Source organism: Symphalangus syndactylus, chromosome 9 (assembly GCF_028878055.3).
Source record: "Symphalangus syndactylus isolate Jambi chromosome 9, NHGRI_mSymSyn1-v2.1_pri, whole genome shotgun sequence".
Taxonomy (NCBI): Eukaryota; Metazoa; Chordata; class Mammalia; order Primates; family Hylobatidae; genus Symphalangus; species Symphalangus syndactylus.
The window spans coordinates 20467297-20487431 of NC_072431.2; the positions used below are offsets into that span (position 1 = coordinate 20467297).

General features: G+C 43.7%; 1 protein-coding gene across 15 annotated transcripts in view; it reads right to left on the reverse strand.

The window, feature by feature from the left end:
• Positions 1-4173: 4173 nt before the first annotated feature.
• NPAS3 (neuronal PAS domain protein 3) overlaps positions 4174-20135 on the reverse strand; it is an 879538-nt gene continuing 863576 nt past the window's right edge. For 6 of the 15 annotated variants that reach the window (XM_055291556.2, XM_055291560.2, XM_055291558.2 and 3 more), the window contains 3 exons: positions 14290-14437; positions 10742-10866; positions 5950-8604 (listed from right to left, as the gene is read on the reverse strand). In XM_055291556.2, the coding sequence (XP_055147531.1) occupies positions 7238-8604; positions 10742-10866; positions 14290-14437 (1640 nt within the window). In that variant the 3' untranslated portion in view covers positions 5950-7237. Of the gene's footprint in view, positions 8605-10741; positions 10867-14289; positions 14438-20135 lie in introns of all 15 variants that reach the window. The other 9 variants (XM_055291566.2, XM_055291565.2, XM_055291564.2 and 6 more) reach the window with 3 other exon arrangements.

Consider the following 20135-nt stretch of genomic DNA (forward strand, 5'->3'; position numbering starts at 1 on the left):
CATTTCCTTTTTTTTTTTTTTTTTTTGAGGTGGAGTTTCACTCTGTTACCCAGGCTAGAGTGCAGTGACACAGTCTTGGCTCTCTGCAACCTCCGCCTCTCAGGTTCAAGCAATTCTCCTGCCTCAGCCTCCCCAGTAGCTGGGATTAAAGGCGTGCACCACCATGGCTGGCTAATTTTTTTTTTCAATTTTTAGTGGAGACGGGGTTTCGCCATGTTGGCCAGGCTGGTCTTGAACTCCTGAACTCAAATGATCTGCTCAGCTCAGCCTCCCAAAGTGCTGAGATTATAGGCATGAGCCACTGCGCCCGGCCTACTTTCATTCCTTCTTTACGGTAGAGTTGTTGTAGATGTAGGTAGTTAAGATCAGGTCATGCTGGAGTAGGGTGGGCCCTTAATCTCATCTGATTAATATCCTTATAAGAGGAGACAGTGACACAGTCAGGGAGAGCTCCATGTGAAGACACAGACACACACAGGGAGAAGATGGCCATAAAGTGACAGAGGCAGAGATCAGAGGGATGCATCTAGAAGCTAAGGAATGTCAAAGATTGCCAGGAGCTAGGAGAGAACATGGAATAGACTCTCCCTCAGAGCTTTCCAGAAGAACCAACCTTGCTGGCACCTTCTTTCAGACTTCTGGTCTCCAGAACTGTGAGAGAATACATTTCTGTTGTTTTAAGCCACCCAGTTTGTGCTAATAAAGCAGACCCAGGAAACCAATACAGGGGTCTTGGCAAATTCTGGTGCACTCAAATAATGGTGACTAGGATGGTGAAGGATCCTGCCACCATGTCACTGGCAGAAATTGACAAAGCATGTGGGATTTAGCCTAGAGATTTACTGAAACCCTGACATCCGTCTTCACATCTTTGAAGGCCGCTCAAATGGAAAAGGGTTTAGATTTAGTCCCTTTAACTCCAGAGGTAAGATTTCAGCTCAACACCTTCTAAAAATTAGAACAATTCAGCAGTGTGCTAGAAAGACCCTCAGTGCTAGAATTATTAAAGACATGGGATTTCTACTCCCGAGAGTTCTTCTTAGTTGCTAAGATTCTCTGGATCACTGTTGTGATTATATAGCTCAATGTTCGTATGTGAGGGTACACTATTAAGTGGTGCTTTCTTGTGAATCCATTTGCTTAGCTATCCATAGGACACAATGTCATAGTTAACTGAGTCAGTTACCAACAGTTTGGGTTGTTTGCTCCTCCTCCTCTATTTGCTTTACCTAATCTGTTGCTGTATACAGAGTAGATCGTATTATGGGCACACCCACCCACCTCCAACATTTATGGATGGCCAACTCTGTGTCAGCCATATGGACGACTCAAGAAAGAAAGAATGAATGAACTTGCTGCTTTATCCATTTTGACAATCTTTTCTTGACACAAGCTCAAGCTGTCTTGTCAAACCACATGGACATTTCCAGTGGAATCTCTGCCTCTTGACAAGTTATGTTTCATTTGTTCACATCTTCATCCATCAGTATTCAGCAGATCTTTACCAAGCCAACACTACTGTAAATCATTGAGCTAGGCACTGTGGAAGGATATGAAGATGAGTAAGCAATGATTTATACCTGTGATGAACTTACCAAATCAGCCCTCTTTCTTCATAATGGTTTCCTAGGAGACACAGGAAAGCAGAAGGCAGCCAACGGTATTCATTGACCTTAGTGTCCCAGAGAGTTTCTTAAGCCTGCTAGTTGACATCCATCTTTGGGAATTATGCTCAAGAATTAGCTTTGCCTGTTTTTTTACACTACATGATTTGAAATGTTGGCAAAGATACTCTTCCTTCTCTCCCAAATCTTTGACCCTTTCTACTTTTTGAACCTGGATGATAATCTTGGCTTGAACAGACTATCTTCTGGGCTTGAGATATATTATTGCCTCTCTTAAATATAATACATAGGGCAAGTTGATTTTCAAATTGCTTTAAACATTCTCAATGTTAAATAGACTTTGTCTAGGAGTAGGAGAAGGATGGGTAAGAATTATAGTCCACAAGGGCTAAAACCAGTTTATTTATTTTTATTTTTATATTTTTTTCCGAGACGGAGTCTTGCTCTGTTGCCCAGAGCTGGAGTGCAATGGCACGATCTCGGCTCACGGCAACCTCTGCCTCCCGAGTTCAAGCAATTCTCTTGCCTCAGCCAGCTAGCTGGGATTACGGGTGCCCGCCACCACGCTGGGCTAATTTTTGTATTTTTAGTAGAGAGGGGGTTTTACCATGTTGGCCAGGCTGATCTTGAACTCCTAACCTCATGATCTGCCCGCTTCGGCCTCTCAAAGTGCTGGGATTACGGGCATGAGCTGCCGCACCCACCCTTCAAACCAGTTTTTTTGTGCTCAACTGAATGTGTATGTTCCCTCTTGTCCTGCCTGCTGTTGTTATTTAAAAATTGTCTTGTTCTTCATTGCCAAATAAATTAGTATAAGTATCAGCTGGGAGGAAGAAGGGAGGAGCTACAGAGAGCTGGCTGTTGGTCCCTGTTCTGTCACCTGGAGACTAGAGCCTTGACCAGTTGACTTGCTGCCAGCCTGGCAACGAAGTCCTGTACTTCTGGGGAGCTCAGGGCTCTGGCCTGGTTGCCAGCACTGGGGCTGAGGAGGTGGCAGGGCTTCCTGATTATCAATGAGTCTGAGCCCAGAGCTCACTCACTCTTTCAAGCTGAAAGCTGTTCTTTATTTCATTAGTGACCTATTTTAGCATTGATGGATACACATAAAGGACAGGGAACTTGATGATGCTAAGAGAGGCTTGAGTTTGGATAAGAATCCAGGATTTCCACCACTTCTACTGCAGAAGCACCAAATACTGTGAGGATTTCAATTCACCCATCACCTGTCCTGCTTCCCATTTCAACCCTCATTGCTACCACCTCCAGATCACAAGGCTGCAGGAATGTCCAGAAGCAAAGTGTTATGGCTGATGAACAGCATTAGCCAGTCCCACACTCAGACAAGCACCCCTCTGCCTTGTGGGACCCTGCCCCATGCAAAGCTCTGAAAGCCTGCACTCACAGCCAGTTCCATCAATATCTACTAGACAGGGTGCCTTGGGTAAGCTGGCTTCATCACTCACCATAATCCCCTCAGCATAGTTTCCAGTACATCAGTTTTTGACTTCTCAGTCTTGCTATACTATATCCTTCTGACTCTAAAGAGCAAAAGGGGAAGAAATTTTAGAAAAGTGGTTCGGCACACCCAATTCTGTGTTCTCAGTCAGCCTCTCCCTATTCCCTATTTTAAGTACTTATTCTAAAGACCCATCTAGGGCACAGTAGAGAAATCCAGAGCTCTACAGCCCTAACCACACTTCTATGTTCACCAGTCTGAAGCTTTCTTCCATTAAAAAAAAAAAAACAAAAACCCACATTGGCTAATGTCACTGAAGACTTAAACTAGGGAAATGATATTTATTATTTTTAGTAGCTTCTGGATGAAAGTGCTTGCCTCCCCTCCCCAACTCCCCCAGCTCAGCCCATTCATATTTCAGTTTTTGGGGATCACAGACTTCAGAGTTGACCTACCTTATCCTCAACTTTGGGATAATGGGTGACACTTTCTTTCTTTTTTTTTTTTTTTAAAGAGTAAGCAGCTGACCTGCCTTAAAACGTGACAGGCCACATGCTACCCTAACCATAATGCAGCATGAACATGACTTAATCAGCTTGTCTGGAGAAAGAAAATGCATATTTAGTATAAAAAGAAGATATAAGCAATGGAACAGTTGGTTATACATTATAGATTGTAATAAATAAAAATATTGAGTGCATTTTAAATGATTAATGTATGAAAACTGTCATCACTTACTGTGCATTAATCAAAAAATGCACACTTCCCATAGTGGTTAATGTTGCAGGCCCATTGTTCAGCTTTGATAATGTGCATAATAATGCTCAGTATGACAATGAATTGGGGTAGCTGAAAATTTAGGATGGTTGCAAGTTTGGTGTAGTATTTGGATTAGCATCTTATTCTGTGCCTTGTCAGCCTCATCAGTACACAAGCTATATATTTTTTCCAAAACTAGCAAAAATATGAATGCATTTTTTTACTTTTTCTTTTTTTTTTTAAATAAAGAATAATGACCAAGGTACCTGCTTAAACAAATACTACCAGCATTCATTAGTCAGGATGGTTACATGTAAAAGAAATGATGCCAGATAGTAACAAATCCAAGAGAAGTTTATTATGAAAATGGCACCTGCGGATGAAAAAATTAAGTTACATAAAGACAACCATGTATGTGACATGTATGAGAATCTACAAAAGTATAAAAAGAACCCTGTTGTAAATGAAGTATGTACATTTCTGATTTGCAGCATTATCAATGGTCAATGAAAAAAAATGTTTCAAAATAAGCCAGGCACTCAGGAAGTTAGGTCCGGTTAGCTTCACACAAAACAAATGTACCATAGCTGTCGCTTTGTAACGTTTTAATTATTTTTTTATATATATATCGTAGAGTTGGTAACACTGCTAAGATTTTTACGAACAGAATATCCCTTTCCCCATTATTCAGCTACTTGGCACCAGTCTCCTCATAAAAGTTTTCATATATTTGTACAAGAAATAGTTAAAAACACAGACACAGTCTTCACAGGTAATGAAGTGTTTTTTTTTTTTCATTTTGTAATTTTCAACACTATGGATTTAGACAGCAGCTGTGATTATCTGTTAGTTTAAATCACCAGAAATCATTTTGACACAACACAGAAACATTTATAAAAGAAAAAAAACAGCTGTCTAGCTGTTCTTTGTAGCTGATAGGTGCATTCCTTTGATTGTTCGATAGCTAGAGTAGAGCTTCCAAAATTAATCTGTAAATTTCTCCATCGGCCTTCTTCACCTTGTAAACCTCCTTAAATCCTTCAAGTAAGCTCAGTATTAAAATTTGTGGCATTTAACTTCTTTTTGTTATTATCCCACCGTGGTTTGGGCCCAACTCATGAAATCAAAGGTCCTAGAGGAATCTACTCAACACAGTGATATTCAAAGGACAGCCGAGTTACTATATTAGCATTGCACAAGTAAACAAATATATATGACAATTCTAGATTCCATTATCCCCTCCCATTTTGTTTCTTAAAAATGTTGGTTGACCTTTGAAAGAATTTTCTGTCTCAGTGGTAATTGCTTTATATATTGCTCCATCAGCCAACCTGAAAGGAAACCAAAGAAAAGCACCCACTGCTTATAGGTAGAGCACAAGGGACTCTGGGAATGTTAACAACTGAGGCTATATGGCATCAATTTATTTAATATATCTGAGCATTATTCTTCAGTGCTTTGTGTCGCACTCCAGAAGACAGAGTCATACCCAGAATTCCGTTGTGGGAAAAATGGCTCCATTAACCTTGAGCTAGTTAAGAGTCTTTTTATCTCTGAGAATGAAAGAGATTTTGGGGATGGGGATGGGGAAGGAACGAAGAGGAGGGAGAGGGGGAGATGGGAAAGGGAGGCAAGAGAGGAGAGGTAGGGAGAATATACACCAGCAAAGCAACAGCAGGAATTTTAAAAGGTAAAACGGAAGATTCACAGACAGTAGAAGCAGCATAGGGTGACATTACAGAGGAAGGCCACCACACAAAACCCACTAACCCCCAAGAATCACTGATTCACTAGGACTGCAGGAATGGGACTGTACCACTCCAGACTAGAGATAGAGCACAGATAAGACAAAGGACAAAACAACTACATTAGCTTAGTATATACTGCATATAGAAACACACATTGAAACTGCAATGGGACTGACAGCCAAGGACACGTACACATTGTACACATTACAGTTCTCACATCTGTTATTAGATGCCTTAACAAACAGCTGCCAAAAATGAAGTGGAAGAAGAATTTATACTTGACAGTCATTTGGAGTGTTTGACACCACACTGATTTCTGGCAACAAAGACAAAATAGGATTTTTTTTCTTTTTCTTTTTCCTTTTTTTTCTTTTTTTTTTTTTTTTTACTTAATGTGCAGTTTTCAGTTGCAGTTATCTGTCTGAAGCTTATTAACCCATTCTTTAGTTTTAAAACTTACTGGTTTCAACCCAGAAATAAGAACCAAAGGGAAAGAAATTCCATCAAATCAAACCAATCCCCCAAAATACAACCTTCCTTTTTTTAAGCAAGAAATGAAAAAAACCAAAAACATGTTAAGTATTTTCCTTCTTTTACTCTGAAGTGTTATTGAAGTTGCAAAATTAGCCTCAGTTAGACTGAGTAAGGAAAACAAAAAGCTAAACAAAAGGCAGTATGTACCTAAACTGCTCCTCAAATCAGTTTGATTGAGTTTTCCAGCAGCCCCTTTAAAAAGGGCTTTACTGACCCATTAAATTTAATGTGAGGCTATGTTTGTTAGTTGGGAGGTAAAAAATTTTAAGTCCTGCAGCAAACGTTAATGAGGGCTTTGTCTTAACTAACCAAGGAGACTGCAGCAACGGACTCCAGACCAGGACAGAACACATTTTTTTTTTTCCCCCAAAACCCAGCCCAGGAGCTGCATTTTGTATGAAGACATTACAGATTAATAAATGATAGCACCATGGTTTTAGAAATTAAGTTAATGTTTCAGTAATTAACATTTAGTCCGACTTTTTTTTTTAAACATTCTAGTCACAGGCCAGAAATTAAGTTTAAGAACCCAAATTATTTTTATGTGCAAGTAAGAAAATCTTAAAATCTTAACCGTAAAAAGAGAATTAAATTCTGCATAAAATTCTAAAATACTATTCCCCCTATTTTTTAAAGGAATTAGGAACAGAAACAAAAAACCACCCCATTTCATTTGACTTAGTCAAACAGGGCACATTGTTTATGCTTGTCTCTTTCCATCTTGATCATATCAAGATCTTTATGAAGAAACCCCAATGGTTGTCACTTGAGAACTCTCTTGACCACAAGACTGAGTATTCTATGGCAGAGGCATATACACATGAAAGACATCTTAATAAAGATGCAAAGGAAAGCAAAACAACCCAACACACATCTTAGAAGAAGACAAAACGGCAGGCAACTGGTCGTCTGACCCTCTGAAGGCAAAAAATAAACATATCTTTACACGAAAGAATAAGTCAGGTGAAAGAAAGAGGGAGTGGAATGGGGACCGTCGTGGCGAGAGAAGACGCTGACCTGCTCGAATTCAAAGTGCTAGAATTAAAGGTCTAAACGAAAATGCCGACGATGCCTCCTCCAAGCGGGGCCTGGCCGGGCCCCGGACGGGCGGCGCCTCAGTCCTCCTTGCGCTCCAGAGTCTGTGCCGCATGGATGCCGTTGCTGTAGACGGGGAAGGGCAGCGTGGAGAAGAGTCCCTCGGCCGTGGTGAACACGTTGCCGGCGGGCATCTGCGTCAGGCTAGCTGCGCTCACTGCACCGCCGAACGGTCCTGACATGTTGAGCCGGTGCACGTGGTGGTAGAGCATCTCCATGGGCGTCTTGGGGTCGAGGCCAAAGCCGGGGCTGTTAACGTCCACGAAGTTAACAGCGTGAGCGTTGGGCAGCAGGTTGCTCTGCATGGCCAGGGTCACCTCGGCGGGCGCGTAGCGGATGGTGCCCGTGGTGTAGACCCTCTGCGCGGCCGTGCTGGTGGCGGCCAGGGTCCCGGTCACCCTGTGCACCAGCGGGAGCACGACGTTGCCCGCCTGCAACCTCTGCAGCGCCTCCAGGTCCCCAGTGTACAGCAAGGAGTTGGACGCACTGGGGCCGCCACCCCCGCCCCCGCCGCCGTTCCCGGGGTGCTTGTCCCGCGGGGACGCCGAGAGCGGGGGTGACAGCGGGTCGGAGGCGACGGGGGCCAGGGCCGCGGTGGCCGAGGCGCCGAACTGAGTCTTGCGGGCGGCCGCGCCGTCGGCGCCGGGCGGGGTGAGGACCGAGTCGGGGATGGCCACGTGCAGCCCCCCGCCGCCGCCGCCGCCGCCACCCCCACCACCGCCGCCGCCCTGCGGGGACGGGAAGTGCTCAGAGCTGGGGGGCTTGGTCATGCTGTAGGGGGACTCGTTCCTAGAGATCTCCCGGTTGGGCGGGTAGTTCCAGATGCTGCTGTCGTTGTCGAAATTGATGGGTTCCGAGATCTCCGTCTTGATCTTGAGCACCGAGGCACTGTTGGGGGAGGACAGCAGCCGCGGGGGTTCCACCAGGCCCGCGTCCAGGCCGCCTGGGCTCGACGCGCTGGACAGGCGCCGGCGGCTGGCGCTGCCGCCCTTCTGCCGTTTCCGCCTTTTCTTGCGCTTCTGGTGCTTGCTGGAGGCCTGCGCGCCTGCCTCGCCCGCGCTGTCCGAGTCCTTGGCGCTGTCGGACGTGAGTGACTCGCAGTTCTGCAGCCGCAGGTCCGACTCGCTCTCCACGTAGCGCTCCACCTTGATCTGCATCGGGCCCAGAGCACCGAAGCCGTCCTCGCCCGCCTTGGGGTTCTCAAAGTCCGAGTGCTCGAAGCTGTCGTCGCTGTCGCGGCTGTCCGGGTTACTGGAGCTGTGGCCGTCGTCGTTGCAGTTCATGTCGTTGTCACACGCGTTGCCCGACTTCTTCCGGTCGGGCTCCGGGTCTTCGCTGTTCTCGGACTGGTTCCCCTTCTCGTCGGACTTGGAGTTCTCGTTGTCCTCTGTGTGGGGCCGGGGGCCGTCGGTGGCGGGGGCGGAGAGAGAAGAGAGAGAAGACACCAGGTTAGCGGGGCGACCCAGCCTGTCACCTGCAGGGGCTGGGGCGGGGAGCAGGGCAAGTGTCCGTCCTCATCACGGGCTTCTCCATCACCTTCAGAGGACTTAAAGCCTGGGCTTTCTCTCTGCTGAGGGCCTGGGTTAGCTGGACGGTTACTCAAAGTGTGGGCCAGCGGCATTGGCAATCATCTGGACACCCGTTGCAAATGCAGACTCTCTGCTCCCACCCAGGTAGACTGAATCAGGTTCTGCACTGGAATGTGACCCCCAGGTGATTCTCAGGCACATTCAAGTTTAAGAAGTCCCACAGAGATACTCAGGAAGTCAGGTTAAATAACCTGGATTAAGGTGTGACACAGAAAAATGATGGCATGCAAGGTGACTTTCTGAAGAGTCTGCATTTTCCCTTGGTGAATATTTGTTGATTACTGAGAGCCACTCTCCCTCTTTCTATTCCTTAAGTTATTCTCCCCCACAGCACTTACCACCATCTGATTCACTGTATATCTTTATTTTTATTATTTATTATTATTATTTTTGGCAGGGTCTCCCTCTCTCCCTCAGGCTGGAGTGCAGCGGGGTGGTCACTGCTCACTGCAGCCTTGCCCTCCCCAGCTCAAGTGATCCTCTTGCCTCAGCCTCCCAAGTGGCTAAGACCACAGGTGCCCACTACCACACGTGGCTGATTTTTGTATTTTTTTTTTTTTATTTTGTAGAGACAGGGTCTTGCCATGTTGCCCAGGCTGGTCTCAAGCGCCTGGACTCTAGCAATGTGCCCACCTCAGCCTCCCAAAGTGCTGGGATTACAGGCATGAGCCACTGTGCTGCCTTACTGTATATTTTAGTTTTATTTACTTGTCTCTTCCTCCCAGTCACTGGGCTAGGAATTTTTCTTTGTTTTGTTCACAACTATGCACTATATTAAAAAGGGGTAGAGACTACCAATTCTAGAACTTTTTATGTCTTTGTCAAGAACTTTCGAATTAACGCAATTTAGGGACAGGAAGACAATGAAGATCTGCCTTGAGTGCTCTGCCCTCCTTCTGCCTCCCTGAAGCTGGGTCTGGAGGAAGGGATACATGTTTACAATGCTGGAGCGCAGGTGCCCTCATGATAGGGGGTTGTCAGGAAAACCTAGCTGCCACATTTTTGAGAGAATAGATTTTTCCAGTAATACAGTCTCTGAAGATTGAGGGATGAAGCCTGACTGGCAGCCTGGACTAGAAGCTGTGGTCATTGCCTCCCTTCCTGTAGCAGAAGAGGTAGGGTTAGAAGAGGTTTAGGATTTTCTTGCAGCTGTAAAATCCTACAAGTTTGGTGCCCCCTGGCCTTATGTGTGTCTCTGGAAGAGGGCTGGGGATGGGAAGAAAAGCATATTTTTATACTAATTTTCTGTGTCCCAAAGAACTACTCAGGAAGTCTGCTTCCCCAAAAGAAATGAAAATGCATGCGTTTGTTCTGCATAGATTCAGGAAATAAGTAACAGTCCAGCACCCTGAAAGAGGCATTGATTGATGCCATTAAGTATCCTACTTTAGAGGCTCAGTCCCAGCTTGGGAGGAATGTGAATATTTGGGGCTCAAAGTCACAGACTCTCTTGGAGCTGGCCCTAGTATCTGCCTCTAGTAGAGGCTGAGAGCTAGCTATGAGGTTAGGGCAGGGCTCCTTCTGTATGGCCAGTGGATTGACATTAAGTGATTGCTAATAGCAATCAATCTCTTTCTGTATATTTAAAGAAAGAGATCTGTCAGATCTCAAAAGATCTCTTTCTTCTGTGTGTATATATACACACAAAACATATATATACACATATGTACACACACATGTATTTATCCAGCACTACATATCTCTATGTATTGTGTGTATATTACCTACGTAGTACATACAGGTATATAGTGGTGTACAATTATATATACGAGTGTGTGGAGAGAGGCAGAGACTCAGTAATAACTTGATGTGACATATGTCTCTCTGAAATGTGACCAGTTGCTTTGCCTCTGATGATGGCCCTCTGGCCGTTGCCCACCCCCCGTGTGTGGTGGGCAAGCTTCACTGCAGAACATGGAGAAGAAGGAATAATACCTGTAATACCTGAGGTGTCTTTAGAGTCTGACTCAGAGTCGGATGTCTCCGAGGATTCGGAAGTTTTCTCCGGCAGATGGGGGAGCTGTGCGATGTCCATGGGTGTGTCCTTGTATTCAGGATTGCTGTGGGAGGGAGGCACTGGTCAGGAGTGCAGACACCCATTCTGCATGGTTTGTTTGGACCATCTTCTCCCCCACTTCTTTGTCCCAGACTTCTGGAGTTTAGAAAGTTTCAAAGACTAAACATGAAATCATTTCTCAGCTCTTCATGGGATTTTATGGAAGCTTGGCTTGCATGTGCCAAGGTACAGGTGCACCCTGCTGCAACGATCGAATACCCAAATGCTCCCTGAAAGCCATGGAGAAGCTTTTAAATAATCAGGTACCACTGGGGGTCAGGGAACTGTGCTGCTTGACAGTACACCTGGGGGAAGGGAGGATGAGAAGTACTCTCAACAATTCATTCCCATGACTCCTGGTGTGTCATGTCTTCTCTTGGGCTCCTAATGAGTCCATGGCCTCAGTACCTTTGTTTTGGGCCCTTGATGTAGCTTCTCAGCCGCTCAGATGGCCCCCACGCTATTGGTGGGGAGGCAGAGCCCTTGGTGCCGATCTGACAGATGCACAGGTGCACCTTGGGATGCATGGATTATGGCTACCGAACTGTCAACACACCCATTACAATCACATTTTCATCTGCTCATGTGGTGTACACCTGTGGCTTGTTAGCTGGAAATCTGATTGCAGTGGGGAGAGTCCCAGTGTGAAAGAGGCCCTAACAGAAGGGATCTAACCTCACTTGCACAAATGTGCTTAATTTTTGTTCTATTTTTAGTTTGGAAACAAGGCTCTTTTGGAAGAGAGAGCATGTTAAGTCAGTTTGACCTGTCTTCTGGAAATGCCACTCCAAGGCCACCTGATGTATGAGGAGAGTAGGCTCCTGTAATCTGAAGGCACAAGGAAATCCTCCTGCTTCAAAATGGGAAATGCCTCTTCTATTTTTCCATGATGGCTAGCCAAGCAGAGGCTTAAAATTGATGATTACTGACTCATTTGCTAATCTCTAGTGAAATTCCTGTAGTAAAGAGTCACTATTTCAGTAACTACTCTAAAACTGCAAATGTTCCTGGGAGGGGTAATTCACTAAAATGGATTATCAGGCATTTACTCCTTAGTGTGAATTAGCTTCAGCAGCAAAGCTTTTTCTGGATAATCAGATGAGACTAATGGTGGGAAGGCGGACTCCTTCTCTGAATACTCTGAGTCTATAATTCTATTAAGTATTACGAGGAAATGGGAAGAAGACTGGAGGAGCAGTAGTTTCAGAACAGGGAAGGACAAGCCTGGATTGGGGCCTGGGTGCAAGGGTTCTGGGAAGGAAGAAGTGACGTGAAAGTATTGCTCAGGGAAGAATAATAGACAAGAACATGGGAAAGAAAACCAACTTCTGCAGTTGCTATTTTGCCAGGGCCACATCATTTTCTTACTAGATCTTTACCCTACAGAAGTGATACCAGTGAACGGCTGTCTTGGTGGCGTTTCCCCTGCTGAAGCCCATCTACGTTAGTCTTCTTTGGGGGCTCACAGATCACTTGCCCTATAATTTACAGTCCTTTACCATTGACTTCAGGGAGGGCTTTTACGTCAGCTGAAACAGGTCTTCTATGCCTGAGATTGAAGCTTTTGAGGTTGAAGACTGGTCTTTGATACCTAAACTTCCTTCCTGTCCATATAAGATTTGATGGAATAGAATCACAAAAGCTTATGAGTTTGTACCGTCTGATCCCAGGCTAGATCAATGGTATTCAGAGACTGACTGCTTAGCTCTTCTTACTCCTTGCGTTTGTGGGCAGAGGAGGAAGCCATGAGGCTGATGAGGCAGTCAGAAAGATCCAGATAGGAAGAAATCTCACAGAATGGAAGTAACAACCACATAGATGACTTCAGTACCTATGTTTCATCAACATGGGAGCCAGACACTGCTAGCCCTAGGGTGCCTGTTTCCAGTGTTTAATTCTTAATGGTGATGGGTGTCCTTGTCACAGTATCATTTTGCTTAGCAAAAGAATGTCAGTGCCACAAGACCTTATTCTATTTTCTGTCTGGCATGTGAGTTTTTATAACCACCTGCATTCCCTATAGTAATTATTCCATAAAACCCTATATACAAGGATTCCTTGATATCAGAACTCATCTTGAACACATCACAAACAAGGGGGAGACTTTACATGGAAATCAGGCCTTGGAGAAAGCCACATTCAATACACATACTTTTACCTTTAGAGAGAATTAATGTAGAGCAGAATAGGTCAAAAAAAAGGAAGTAGAAAGTAAATAAATGAAGACTCATTTAAGTGGTGCACATTAAGGCCCTCTCTAGAGCAGTAATCATTAGTGTCTGATTGATATGCTGTTGGTAGCAAGCACATTCATGCCTTCAAGTCATCACCAAAGTATGTGAACACACTCTGAAGGGCCAGTGTGCTGATGAGCCATGGTTGTTAGCTTCTCAGCTCCATTTGGCTGCCTCAAAGAAAAATGGGATTCAGGTACTCCCTGTCTAAATTATCAGCCAAAGGGCACCAACTTCCATTCATAAGACCTATTGGAAATTTTCCTACTCAGACCACGTGTGGGCTGTGCTTGGTGGCTTTAGGCCAGGAGAAGCCAAAGACCAGAACGATGGGGGTGGGAGGGAGCCAGGCCAAGTGCTGTGATAGTTTCACACCAGGATTGGTGGAGAACTTCCCAGAAAGCCTGCCCCCAAACTCAAGATGGCCCAATCTGTGGGTCTTGGTTAGTTTTCTGCTAGTTTGAATCCAAAGGCAGAATGTAGACTGGGAAGGGGAGAGAAATGGTGTCTCACACCGGAATTTAGGAAGCAGTTGAGCTTGGGCTCACTTGTAGATAGACTGTTAAGGACACATTTTAAGAGCAGTAAAGCTTGCCAAAGATCACAAAGCAGTGGGCCAAAAAAAAAAAAAAAAAAAAAAATTGCCTTCATTTTTACACCACTATCGTTTGATTCTGGCAAAGCAACTCACTTTGTTTACCAAAACTTTAATGCCCAGGAAGTCAAACCCTGTGTAATATGCTAAGGGCATCAAAGGGATGAAATATAAGAGGAATATAATGTTCCCTGCCACTTTTCTCCCATTCTGTTTTACTTAATCTTCACAAGAACTGGAGTGTGTGAGTGTGTGTGTGGTGGGGAAGAGGAGATGCTTTTTGAATGCTTCAGCTGTAGGCCGAAGTCTGTATTATTCTGGCCTAAGCATTTGTGGGAAACCAAAGCAACTTCTGCAGATGCCCAAATGTTGACAGACCAAGAATTATTGAAAATCTTGAAATCTTTCCTGCAAGTCCATTCCAACATAGTTTTATCTTCTCACATTTATTTGAATCTTGTGGAAAGAATAGCAGAATTGCCATGACATTCCACACCAGGTACTGTCAAAAGATAATATTCACAACATGTCGGCTATTAACCATAAGGCTGCATATTTTATAACCAGGACAGAAATAGAAAAGAAGTAGAAAATATACCTAAGAAGGTAATTCACCCAGATGATATTCTTTTCATTTGCGTTCTTGGCATTAATAGCTATGGTGGCACTGGACTGTATCCAAATATATCCTCCGTTCTTCTGCATCCAGCGATAGTACTTTGTCACACACTGACCCTTATTCAGCACTGGGGAAAAAAACAAAACAAAACAGAGGCATTGTATTAAGATTGGGATCAAATAATTTTTTTTTTAATCTCTGCAAAACCTTAAGTCTAAAAATGGGAGGACCTACACCAAGCCAGGGTGACCCTCTGTATGCTTAATATAGAATGCCATTAGTAGGACAAATCAATTCAGTGGAGCGGCAGCTCTGGAGCCAGGGTTACTGGCATTTGTAGCAAGACTTTATTCCGTTTTGGGCAGCCATGGTGTGAAAAGAATAAAAGGACTACAAATCTTTTTGGCTCACAGAACACCTAATGCGGTGTGGATACTGTCAATGGGTTTGACGTCAGATGGCAAGAAAGGCAAATTTGTATGTGATTTATTCATAGCTTTGAGGTAGACCTCTTTGAGATTCTGGATATTTGAATGGTTCCAAAGATGCTTTACCCCTCGTCTTTGATCATTTCTCCTCAGTGTGAGCAATCTCAATCCGCGTCCTTATATGTCTGTTCCTTTTGATCTTGTCTAACAGAATTGATAGTCCTCGGATGAACTAAATTTACACTGGTCAGTCGGGGGAGATTCTGGTGAGACTTCACTGAATGTTGGAACAAAATAAATTCCCCAGTGGAGTCAGAGAGAAACACTGGCCTAAGGGAGGCACAGAATTGACTTGACTGGAGCCAAACAGAGTGACAGCTCCACACAGACTCTGAAATATGGCCCCAAATGAAGGAACAAGTAAAAACAATCAGTAATGTGAAACGGTGCCATTAAATACCCACTGAAAGAGAGCTTTAAAATGCAGATGTTAAAAATGATACTTGAACCAAAATCTCGCCAAGTTGAAATTGATTTGATTTGTATCTGGGTACTCCTGAGCTAGTAAAAGGGGAAAGCACAGTAAATCATCCCCTGAAATAAAGTGCTGTGGATGGGAATGGTTTAAAAGGGTGCCGGAAATGTGGAAAACCTGCTGTTATTACTTGGCTACGGATCGCAGCAACTCGGCGCCCCGCAAAAGCTCACCGGCTGGCTGGCCACTAGAGGGCAGTGTGCACTCATCTACGTCGCCCACTTTTGGCATGTCCTTGTCTCCGTCTGCTAAAATGAAAAACCTCTAACTGCTGTAATAAATTTGGCTAAATTAGCTGCTAAATGGTTATCTCAAGTAATATGTATTTGCATTAATCATCTTGCTCTAAACCAGAACAAGCCAGAGTCCTAAAGACGTAGTAAATTCATATTGTCCATTTAATTACGGCTAATAAGTGCTTCATATACAATAGTTTCATGAAGTACATTTAGATTTTTTTTTTGTTTTTTTGGAGGGGGGTGGATGGGTGTAAAGGGAAGTCACTTTGGGAAAGAGCTGTGTTTAAGGCTGTGGAAGCTCTTCTCATCTTGTCCTGAGCCACTCTTCCTGGCTCTGAAAGTGCTCAAAAATCACACGTCCATCTATTATCCATAAACATATAAACTTGAAGGTTTTCTTCCATTCTCCTTTTTTTCTCACAGCACACTAACGGGACCGTTGTAGAATTTGGTAATTATGTCTCAACTGTTACTTGAAAAAGCCTCACTTTGATGAGTGTTTCAAATCATAACAAGTTTCATTCTGAAACTCCTCACCAGTTTAGGGTGTTTTGAAGGCCCGGACCTGTCACCTTCTCTTGGTGGCGTGGCTCCACAGGTTGCATTGTACTCTCCTTTTGTAGGCAATTGTAAGTTCTGCCATTCTGCATGCATGGCTTCCCAGGCTACAAAACTGCGTGGTGAAGCTGAAAGCAGTAAAATACTAACTCTGCCATACAGCTCTTCTGTCAAACCATTGTTGCATGCAACAAGATGTGCTTTTATTCAAATCCTCTCAACCTGGTTAACTATTAATAGAGGAACGACGGGTTATATAATTCTGTCCACTATTTTCACAGAGAAAACTTACAGTACCCCAATCAGTGGTTGGGGGTATAATTCTGTCTGCTTTGTATCTGGAATGAGGAATAATTCCAAATGGTTCTAGTACGTTGAACAAAGGCAAAGAGACTAAGAAGCCCCTTTTTAGAATCACATGAAGAATACATTGAGATGGCAGGCCAGATCAGCACAGCCTGCCTGGGAGTTCTAGACTAGAATTTGACCAAAAGCAGGCAAAATTTTAAAAAGAATTATCTCCAGTATACAAAGTACACAAAAGGGGCAAAGGGATAAAGGAGTTATAATATCAAATTAGAATCTGCAGAATCAATGTAAAGATCACCCCCTCCTTCCTGATAATACTTTCTCTTAAGAAAATCCCAATTTGGAAATGGACATCCAGCCAAATGTTTGGCCTCCCCAGTGGTCTGCACGTATGTGTAGCGAAGGGGGCTGAAAGGCTCCTTTGCTAAGGGACTGTATGGTGTCATCTTTTTGAATTACAGTAGGATGACTCTGGGTCCACCTAAATGGATCTGTGTTTCCTGAGAAGATAAATCCAGCACTCATTTGTTAGGGCCCATGAATATAATAACACAGCTTTCTTTATCACCCAGCCCAAGGGTCAGCTAGCAAGAGAGGAGAGCTAAATGTGAGAGAGGCAGGACAGGTGACTTCTGATGTGAGGTGGTATCTGTAAAAAGACTGAAGGGGAAGGGAATTGCTCAAGGCTTCCTTGGGGAGTCAGGGAGCCACGTGATAGCCCATGACTTCTTGTGGTGAATACCACAAAGCAGGTTCGGGAGCCCACCGTGGGCAGCTGAAGAAGACGAGTTTGACTGACCTGTGGTTTTACCCTGGGCCAGTCTGACAGAATTCCTACAGGGTAGACAATCTCACTTGGTCTTAGATCATGACTCTTTCCTAGGGATTAGTGTTTTCTGAATGAGACCCCCACGTGCCAGTGGGAATCTAGATAACTACAGATACAGTGCAGAGTTAGGACAACATATTTACCAAAATATCACCCAAGTTGCTTTTGGTTTGCAACAGATCTTGTAAAAGAAATCATAACGTTTGGGAGGCCAAGGCGGATGGATCACTTGAGGCCAGGGGCCTGAGACTAGCCTGGCCAACATGCTGAGACCTTGCCTCTACTAAAAATCCAAAAATTAGCCAGGTGTGGTGGTGTGCACTTGTAATCCCAGCTACGCACACTACAGACTCAGCCTCCTAGGCTCAAGTGATTCTTCCACCTCAGCTTCCCGAGGAGCTGGGACTACAGGTGCACACCACTGTGCCCAGCTCTAGATGGCTGTTTTTAACTTTTATTTTTTTTAATTTATAGCTTACAGAAAAGTTGCAGTAATAATAGTAACTCCATATATTCCTTCTCCAGATTTACTGATTATGTACGTTTTGTCCCAATTATTATTATTATTTTTTTGAGACGGAGTCTCACCCTGTTGCCTAGGTTGGAGTGCAATGGCGTGATCTCTACTCACCGCAACCTCCGCCTCCCGGGTTCAAGCGATTCTCCCCACATCAACCTCCCTCGGGAGGCTGAGGCACAAAAATCGCTTGAGCCCGGGAGGCGGAGGTTGTGGTGAGCTGAGATTGCACCACTGAACTCTAGCCTGGGTGACAAAGTGAGACTCTGACTCAAAAAAAGAAAAAAGAAATCATAATGGAATTTAGCTTCTTTAAAAAATGAACAAGAAATGCTTTTTGCTTGGGCCTCCAGAATATAAATTTATGACTTTGGGATGAAGCTTCTTTCCTTGGAAAAAAAAAAAAAAAAAAAAAAAAAAAAAAAAAAAAAAAAAAAAAAAAAAAAGTCCTACTGGCAAATCAGCTGGATCATTCCAGCTGCGCAGAGGCAGGATCTGACAGCTTTTCCTGAGCTCATGTGGTCCTAATCAGCTCAAGAAGAAAAGCTACCTTGGTGCCAGTTTGAAAGAGATTTTTAGTGTGTAATAAATTAGAGAACTTGAAAAACACAGAAAAATCTTTTTTGATTCTCTTTAATCCAGTGGCTGTTGTTTTTTATTTTCAAGTTTTAGGTTTAAGCAGTGAGAAAGGAGAGAATATTTGAATAAGTTTATTTCATAAAATTCCTTTTGTGGGAATGACAAAAATAAGCACCATGTGAGTTACTTGAAAGTCCTTAAAAAGATAGTTAATTGTCCCTTGAAAAGAGGTAGATACTCATCACACCAATGAGCTTAGCAGTAAAGTCATAACTATGTCTACAAACTACAAAGGGAAAGGAACAGAGGGAGAGAAACTAGAGACAGAGATTCTAATTTGAATATAACATCCTTGTCATATGGTCTGGGTACCTCTAACATGTAACCTGGCATCTTTTATTTGGTTTATTCCAAAGTTTACTTTCTACTCTCCAAAATTTTTGGGGTCAGCAGCCTGTGTGTCTCTCACTGAATTCACTGATCACGTCAAAGCATCTCCAGAATTCTGTCTTTAAAGTTGTACTCTAGTAATTACTTTTAGTTTGAGGATCCCAAAACTTTTAAATGACCTCTTCTTAGATTTGACAAAGTAAACCTGAAGACATAGAGAGGATAAATACACTTGCATAGGTTAGCTTAGAATCTTGAAAGGTCCCAGACATAACTGGGAACATCTCTGCTAGCACACAAGAACACGTTCCTTGCTCCTCTGAAGCCCAGGGTATAACCAGTTGCTTTTGGCTGTTGTTGCTCGAAGGAAAACGAGGAGGCTGTTGTTGGCACCATCCCACCCTCCAAGTTATAGGTGCTTTAGAGTTAGAAGCCGTGTTCTTCAGAGGACAGAGGTGACCTTCCACTTGTGAGAATACTACAGAGATAAAGTGGGAGAGATTTAAATCCTCCTGGTTGAACTGTTTCAGCTTTGCTTAGCTAACAATTAGAATACCATGAGTAAGGGTGCCTTTGGCTATTGAAGTCAAAATATTAATACCACGTACCTCTAACTGTGAAGGAAGCTGCAAATACAGATCAATCAAAAGACAATTGTAGAGTGCTTACATTTTAGAACATGTGACCTTTTACATCAAACACACGTTTCCCCTGCCCACCCCCCACCCCCACCAAGACTGGATGCTAAGTTTTATGGAATATCTTTTACAAATGTCACCTGGTCTCTTGGTTTGAGCTTAGTGGTTGGCCTATAAGAAATGTACTGCTTAGAATAATTCTTCTCGCTGCAAATCTGATGAACTTTTTGCTGAGGCACACATCCGTGGCCCTGCACACAGTTACCAACAGAGGGATTTCAGTTTTCCTTGGGAAAACTTTGTCCACAGACACAGACTGATGACTGAAAGGACATAAAGGAAGCCAGTGTCTGTGGCAGGAACATAATTCTGGTAGTAAATCAAAACAAATCAGTACAAGTTTGCCTTCAGAAATATGGAGAAAAAAAGAGAACGTGGTCTCTTCCTGTTGGGCTGTTCTACAAAATCAAAGCCAAAGATTCTAAATAGTGAGTTAGTTGTGTCATAAAAAGAAGGAAGCAGTCTAATTCAGTTTGGAGAGGAGATGAAGAACGCATATCAAAAGCGGTCTTTTAGCAAAGTGTCTCACAAAAGGACATTTTAGTGGTTTGCATATGCATTAAAAAGCTGCAAGACATGGTGCATTCAGGTAAGTATAGAATAAATAGGAAATGGTGAGATCATCGGAGATTCCACACTTCACATTCACACAGCCGAACAAAGAGCTTCATTATCGTCATGGCGATAGGAGGACGCATCTGTGGCGCCATTCACCCCCTCCTGGAGGTACCTTCATCAGTGGC